Here is a 7,636-nt window from a genome sequence, read left to right as displayed (position 1 = left end):
CCCTCCCCTCCCCTCCGCCCGCCCCGCCCGAGGGGCCGCGCCGCCACCGGCGCTCGGCGCTGCGGGCGGTCGGGCGGCGGCAGACGGGCGCATCATCGCGGACCGCAACGACGGCGGCGCCCCGGAGCCCCCCCGGCGGCTCCGCCCCGGCCCCGCGCAGGTGGGTCCGCCCGCCCCGCCCCGCTCCTCTTCTCCCGGCTCCGCGCCCCCCACGTCGGGGCGGCGACGGGGGCGGGCGTGCCCGTCCCCCCCGCGGGGCCGAGGGGCAGAGCCGGGCGCCCGCTCGCCGCCCCCCGCGCCCGCCCAGCCCCGCCGGGCGGACGGGGCGCCGCGTCCCCTCGGAGCGGAGCGGAGCGGCTCTGGGCAGCGCTCGGAATGGCGGGGCTCCCGGCCGGCCGGCGGGCGGGCTGAGGCGGGGGCCGGGCGGGGAGGCGCCGGCGGCGGGGTCTCACCGCCTCTTCTTGCCGTCCCCCCGCAGGGAGCGGCCGGCCCCCCGCGCCACCATTGCCTCGCACGGCAAGGAGGACCTGCTCGCCGCCGCCGCCCGGCTCTGGCAGCGGAGGAGGCGGCTGCTGGCCGCCGCCGGGCTCGCCCTGGCCATGGCCGTCGCGCTGCTGGTCGCCGTGCCCCTGCTGCTGCTGCAGGCGCCCGCCGACACCGGCGCCCACTACGAGATGATGGGCACCTGCCGCATGATCTGCGACCCGTACAGCGGCGGGCGGCCGCCCGGCCCCGGCAGCACCGCCGCCGTGGAGGCCCTGCAGGACCTGGGTGCCAACCCCCCGCCGCCCTTCGTCCAGGGACCCAAGGGGGAGCCGGGCCGGCCGGGCAAGCCGGGCCCCCGCGGGCCGCCCGGGGAGCCGGGGCCGCCGGGGCCGCGGGGCCCGCCGGGGGAGCGGGGGGACGCGGGCAAGCCGGGGCTGCCCGGGCTGGCGCTGGCGGGCGCGGGAGGCGGCGGGAGCGGCGGCGGGGCGGCGGCGGGCGGAGAAGCGGCGGGAGGGCTGAGCGCCGCCTTCAGCGGGCCGCGCATCGCCTTCTACGTGGGGCTGAAGAGCCCCCACGAGGGCTATGAGGTCCTCAAGTTCGACGACGTGGTGACCAACCTGGGCAACCACTACGACCCGGCCAGCGGCAAGTTCACCTGCCAGGTGCGCGGCATCTACTTCTTCACCTACCACATCCTCATGCGCGGCGGCGACGGCACCAGCATGTGGGCCGACCTCTGCAAGAACGGCCAGGTGGGTTCCACCGGCTCTCCCGCGCGTGTTTCTCGCCCCGGGGCCACCTTTCGTCCCCTCCCACCCCCGCCCCGTCCCCCGCCCGCGGCACCGGCCGCCGCCGCTCCCGGGAAAAGGAGCAGCTGGAGCATCCTCCGCGCCGTCGGGGCGGGGCTGCACCGCGGGAGAGGCTCTAGAGCCGCGACAAATTCCGAACTCCCGGCTTGTAAACTTTCTTGCCGGGATGAGGAAAAGGAGAAGCGAGGAGAGGGGAGGGAGGGAGGACGTGGTGGTAGTGGAGAGGCTGGAGAAGAGGGACTCCCTGGGAACTGATGGAGGGGCCGGAAAAGGGGGGCTCAGGGAACTGATGAAGAGGCAGGAAAACGGGGGCTCGGGGAGGCTGGTAGAGGGGCTGTGGAAAAGTGTCTCGGGGAGCTAATGGAGACACTGGGGAAGAAGGGCTAGGGGGGCTGATGTGCCCAGCGGCTGTGTTGGCAGGTGCGGGCCAGTGCCATCGCCCAGGACGCGGACCAGAACTATGACTATGCCAGCAACAGCGTGGTGCTGCATCTGGACTCCGGCGACGAAGTGTACGTCAAGCTGGATGGAGGCAAAGCACATGGAGGCAACAACAATAAGTACAGCACTTTCTCTGGCTTTCTTTTATACCCTGATTAACACACAACAAGCAACGTGACACAACTGACCCTGCCACTGATGCGTGTGGGGCTGTTTGGCGTTTCCGTATCCCATCGTGCTGCTGTTCCTGCTGGTATCCACTGTCTCCACAGGTCACTTTAGCCTCATTATCAGTTTGTATGCCTTTATTTTTACCCGTGTGGAAATGAAATAGAAGTGAAACAAAGCAATCCCCTTCTTTGCTCTCCCACATTTCTTCTGACTCCCCTCTCCCTTTGTCTGCCTGCGTGTTTTGTGTGTCACACGAGGAACTCGGCAGCTTGAAACTCTCAAGTGGTTCCTGGAGGGTTTAAAAGAGCCCGGAGTTCGGACTGTGCCACATATGGAATTTGAACCAGTCATACTTTTTCATCAAAAAAGTATTAATTACGATGATGAATTTTCAGATCCACTGTTTGCGAAGTGGGACTGGGCCATAACTGTTCTTTCCTCTGCTGCTTTGTATGGGGTCAAGTGTAAACTTTTCTTTCTGTGCTATGCAATGCTCATGTGAATGATGGTGTCATTAACATCAAACAAAATTCTGTCTGCAAAAGAATTTGGTCGTTGACCACAGTCACCAGAATATCACATTAAATTATGTTTTTAGACAACGCCTTTTTGCTTTCTGTCTCTTCCAGTGCTGCAAAGGAGTGCTGTGGTGCTGCCACAGGAGGGTGGGAGGTAGAGGAGGGAGTCACTTTGGTCCCTTAGGTTTGCAGCAAAATTTAAAGGTTTTTTTTAAAGAATGGGGAACCTTGCCTAAGTCTTGATTATTGTTCAGGGGGGCTGGGAAGAAGCAGAGGGAGAGGGGAAAAAGCTTCACCTTTGCACAGTTTTGTAAAAAGGTGGCACACTGTCATCAAAAGGTGAAAGTGGGGATGTGGAGCAGATCTCCTGAGCAGATTTACTGGGTTTGAACCTGATCTAGAGGTTAGCAAAGTACAGGAAAAGCAGTTTAATCAGTGATTATGGAAAGCCGTGTTTCTGTAACACGCTTGACAAATGCAAGGAGGCAGCAGGGGAGAGAATCTGTCTAAACCCTCGCACTTGCAGTGTGTGTGTGGGTTGGAAAACACACCTAACTGTAGATGGGTTTGCATAGTGCCTGAGATGGGCTAGGAGAGAAAGCTTGCTCAAGACTGTTGGATACAGACCATTTAGAAAGGTTTTCTTCTAATGTCCTCAGTAAGTCCCAGCCACTCTGGGTCTTTTTAAAAATGCACAGGTGTATAACTAGTGTGTGTGGTTCTGAGCCTTTGGTGTAGGAAGTGTATCTTTCTTCATCACCCAAGTAGGTAAACTCCTAGTTTGTGTAAATAAGTTAAACCAAAACAGTTAAATTGGTTCACACAAGCACCTAGGTTCATTTTACTGTCTTGGAATTTGTTTTTTTCCTTCTGAAGGTCTTGCCTCCCTATCATTTTTCTGCCCTTTGCAGCTTTAGTGCAGTTTCACAAGTAAGAGAGACAGGAGCTGGACTGAAACAGCTCTGCCAAGGCTGGAGCTTTGCCTGAGGTTGCAGGAGGAAGGGGAACCCAGTTTGTTGGACTTGGTCCAGCCCCACTTTGGAGTAGTCCCCTGATGACTGAGTTATTCCAGTCCCTTCTGTCTCCTACCTGGTCCTTGGTGGGTATTGTCTACTCATTGTCTGGAAGAGGAGGGTCAAAGGGAGAAAGCAATTCCTTCATCCCGTCCTCAAACTCTCAAAACTGTCCTGAAACAAAAAAATCCCAGTCGAGGGAAGCAGAGTTCATAACCAGGTACACATGTTAAACACTTATCAATCTCTAATGTCTTGTCGATTTGTACTATTTAGAATATGATTAAAACCAGTGTCTGAGACCCAAATGAACTATAATTGCTATGGATCCTCAATTCCCACTGGATCCGTAATCCTTTTTGACTATTCCTCCCCCCTCCTTCAATGAAATGGAGCTTAGACACAAAGCCCTTGGTTTAAATTTCAAAAAATTAAAATTGACATGCAGCAGCATTAGCAGGAGCCAGGAGGAATTCTAAGGAGGTGCCTGGGCTCTGCTTTATCCTTTGCATTAAGAAGCAATTTGTACTTCTAACAAAGACCCAACTGTTCCCCCTTGGCAAAAGGGCAATGAAGATGCCTTGCAAGGGAATTGCTGTTCACAATACTTAAACAAATTTGAATCTTAGATTTTTAAATCTGTATTCCCTGGTGGAGCCTGCTCCTCTCAATTCAAATGCAGGGCTGGCGGTGTGTGCCTGCCAAGGTGTCAGTAGCTAAGCGGATGATGGATTGATGAGGCAATGGGAAGACACAGGCTCACAGTGGCGGTTTGCCCCGACAGTGATCTATGTATCTGCACATTATCAATGTCATGAGGAGGCTTGAACCACCCTCGCTAGATGTCTCATTTTCCACTTATCTCTTATGTACTAATTATCAGCCTGGATTATTCCCCAGGATAGAAACAAAAAAAAACAAAAAAAAAGCTCATTGCCCCTCCACTGACAGTTTACACAATCGATAGAATGAACGTCTCCCTCGGCTGCTCACAGGCTTTTTTGTTTCCTTTCCTCATTGCAGGGTCTTCCGAGAATGCCTCTGTGGGGGGTTGATGGCTCTCACCCAGAATCTGCAGCAGTGGTGCTTGGACAGGCTCCTCTGTCCTAGTCATCTTGGTAGTAGCTCAGTGTGTGGGTTGTGGTTTTTTTCTGAAGTAGCACAGGGAAAAGCAATTGGGAGATGAAAAACTTCAGTGCTCAGTGGTGCAGTTATCCAGAAAAGCAGAGGCAGCGCTGCAAATGGGGATGCGGTCCTTGTGCTGCTGATGGCTGTGGGTGAGAGGAGTCATATACTGCCCAGCGAGCAGCCTGCAGCAGGCTTGTAACCCTCTGGGCTTCAGCTGAGTCATCCTCCCCTTGGGAATGGTCCATGGGTTCTACATGGCAAGAGAGAAGGGGTTGTTTTGTAGAGGGGATACCCTGGTCCCCTGGTTTGAATTGGAAGAGGAGAATTAATGTGTACTTGAGGCTGACTTCAGCTTTCTCTGGGACCGACTCTCCCAAATGATACTGGCAGCTCAAATGACCATTAGCTGGTGTCTGCTCTGGGGGTCTGGTCCCTTGGAGTTGTTATTTTACTTGATGAGTTAAACAAATGCTTTTAAGAATTGTGAGGTGATCAGGTGCAGTGTGAATAGGGAATGCCCCCTGAAAGGAGTGGAATGTTGGAGTCTTAGACAAAAGGTGCTTCTGGTTTGTGCCCAGCTGTGTGCTCAGGTTAAAATTATAATATAAAAGTTAAGATTTAAAAAAAAAAGAGAGAAAAAGGACAGGTGTTTGTGCTGTCAAAGTAACCTAGATACCGTAGCAGCAGACCCCTGATCTTAGTGAAACCTTCTTCTGTGTCTGGTCAGCACTGGCTAGGGAAGGGAACCCTGGAGTAGAGGGGAGCAGGGATACGTTGAAGTCCACAAAACACGGTGGAAGGGGAAATGGGAATGCTGCTGAGACCCCTGAGAGGAGTGCCAGCCACCCCTGGTCTGTGGTTGTTCCCTGGAGGAAGATGTTCAGGTACTCTGCTCTCCCGCAAGCCCGTGTTTGTGGCTGGGCACTTATTTTCTTCTGTTTTGGCCTTTGTTGGCTTGGGAAACTCCTGGCAAGTCTCTGGGGAGATAGGTGAGGAAATCCTTCACTGGCTTAAGTGAAGCAGGTAGGCTACTGGGGCTGAGTTTTCACCAGCCAGTGTAGAGAGTTTTCTGAGGAACCTGTGCTGCAAGAGCACCTGGAGTCTGGTGTCCCATGTGAAGTCTGGTGCCTCTGTGTTTTTTAGGATGTCAGTTTGTAGATTTTCTCCTTGTTGCTCATTTCCTAGCAAGGTAGTGCCTGGGTCAGTGGGGCTCACAGGCCCACAGCAGGACGGAACAGCCCCACGTCTGGGTTCTCCTCTTTCCCTTTTGCTGTTAGAAAAGCAAAGTGCTGCTTTCTGTGCCTCATGGCTTAACATATATGCATTGAACTATGCTTTGGTCTTCGTCTTGCTGCTTTTGAAACTCACTCTGGACATTTTTCTTGGTGATTTAATGCTTGTTTATCTTTTTGCTTGGCTTCTCCAGTGGCTTACAGTGCCTGGAGGGGCTTAAATTGTGCATTCACAAAGTAGGGACAATGGGTTTTGGTGGGTGCTCACGCATCCTTTTTCTGTTTATGCCACAGACTAATTATATTAAGGGGTCTGTGACAGACAGAGGTGAAATGGCATATAAATCTATTTCAAATTTGTTTGTGTTAAATACCTTTTCTTTGTAACATGCCATTTTTTCCCCTTATTGTGATTGGACTGAACTCTGGGAAAAATCCTTGTAAAATCCTGTGTCTTAGTATTGTCTCTGGGATAAAGGAGTCTGTCAGAATAAAATAAAGACTAATGGAATCCTCACTGACTTTGAGACTGCAAGGTGTTTGGTCTTTTTTACTGTGAATGTCTACATCATGCAGAGACTTGGGAGATTAACTGAAGATGAGACAGGTAAACTGTTACCATGTGGACACCCAGGCACTTGGGGGTGAGAGCCTGCTCTCAGCTGGCTTCACATTTAAATGGCAGAGAGAGGTTCAGCTTGCTTATAAACTGAAGGTAACATACAAAATGGGGCCCCATTTCTCTAGACCAATCCCATGCCAGTTCAGAAGTAAATCCCTTGCTCACATAGCAGGTGCCACAGCAGCAGTGGAGGAGATGCTTCAGTCTTCCTTAGGCCCACTTGCCTTGAATGAGCATCATTTTTGAAGCCTGCAGGGGGAGTAAGTAAGGGGCATTAAAGATTAAAGGGGCTGACCTCCTGATTCTTCTCTGTTTAGGACTAGTTTGTTACTTGTCTCAATGGTTAAGTTACACAGAGAGGCTGGTAAAGCACAAGGCTCATTCCCTGGACCAGCCTGGGGGACAGGGGCATTTTCTCCTGAGTAGGTGAGAAGCTGAGCCTGGGGTATCATTTGGTGTCCTAGGCTTGAACATACACTGGAATTAATCTTCTTTCCTGCTGCATTTCAGGCTGAGGGCCTGAGAGCTGGTGGTTTCAGGTCACAACCTGAAAAGGTGGCAAGCCACTGTTGTGTCCCTCACCACAGGGTGCTCGGCAGGCTCTCTCAAGGTTTTGCAGAGCATAATTCAGAGGGAGCTGTGAGTCATGACCCTGTTTTCTTGCAGAGGAAGCCACAAATGCCCATCTTCTTTTGGTCCTTCCTATTATAAAATAGCCTGGATTAACCATTAAGCTGTATGGCATGGCTCTGCATTCTATTAAATGGGAGTACATTTTCTTCACATGGGGCTGACGGCATATCCCTCTTTTTGTACATTTGCTCCCGTTTTGTGTTTTTTTTTTTGCATGAACTAGGATAGAAACAGAAAAGGCCTGTTTGATCTCTGTGATCTGCTGCCCTATTAATGCAGGATTATTTCCTCCAGTGCTCTCTGAGCACGGTGACACAGAGAGCATGGCTTGCCTGCAGCCTTTGGCTGTGCTCCTCCCAGCGAGGGCACATTCACATGATCCTCTCTCTTCGTTTTGCTTGCAGCTGCCAGATCATGTCTAGAAAAACAAACAAAAACCAGTATCCAGCCCCAGTCTTGAATGCAGCTGAAATGTTTTCTCGGTGACATTTCTCTTTGCCAACAAATTGCTTATCACTTAAGTGCTGTGATGTGATCCCCATCCCAAGGAGGAGAGATCTGCTGAGAATGGGGAGGAGGAATG

At 52.9% G+C, this 7,636-nt stretch overlaps 1 protein-coding gene across 2 annotated transcripts; it reads left to right on the top strand.

The window, feature by feature from the left end:
- The first annotated feature begins 433 nt into the window (after positions 1-433).
- C1QL2 (complement C1q like 2) lies at positions 434-6,319 on the top strand. 2 transcript variants are annotated; one of them, XR_003572500.1, is made up of 3 exons: positions 434-1,238; positions 1,716-4,837; positions 5,213-6,319. XR_003572500.1 is itself a non-coding variant. In XM_027895112.1 (2 exons), the coding sequence occupies exons 1-2, from the start codon at positions 600-602 to the stop codon at positions 1,893-1,895; spliced, it is 819 nt and encodes a 272-aa protein (XP_027750913.1). In that variant the 5' UTR covers positions 434-599; the 3' UTR covers positions 1,896-6,319. The 2 variants fall into 2 exon arrangements, 1 of the variants encoding a protein (XP_027750913.1); XM_027895112.1 differs by having other exon boundaries at positions 1,716-6,319.
- Positions 6,320-7,636: the final 1,317 nt, after the last annotated feature.

Source organism: Empidonax traillii, unplaced genomic scaffold (assembly GCF_003031625.1).
Source record: "Empidonax traillii isolate 1590-97213 ecotype Southwest subspecies unplaced genomic scaffold, ASM303162v1 scaffold449:size826340, whole genome shotgun sequence".
Lineage (NCBI taxonomy): Eukaryota > Metazoa > Chordata > Aves > Passeriformes > Tyrannidae > Empidonax > Empidonax traillii.
This window is presented reverse-complemented; position numbering and strand designations above follow the sequence as displayed.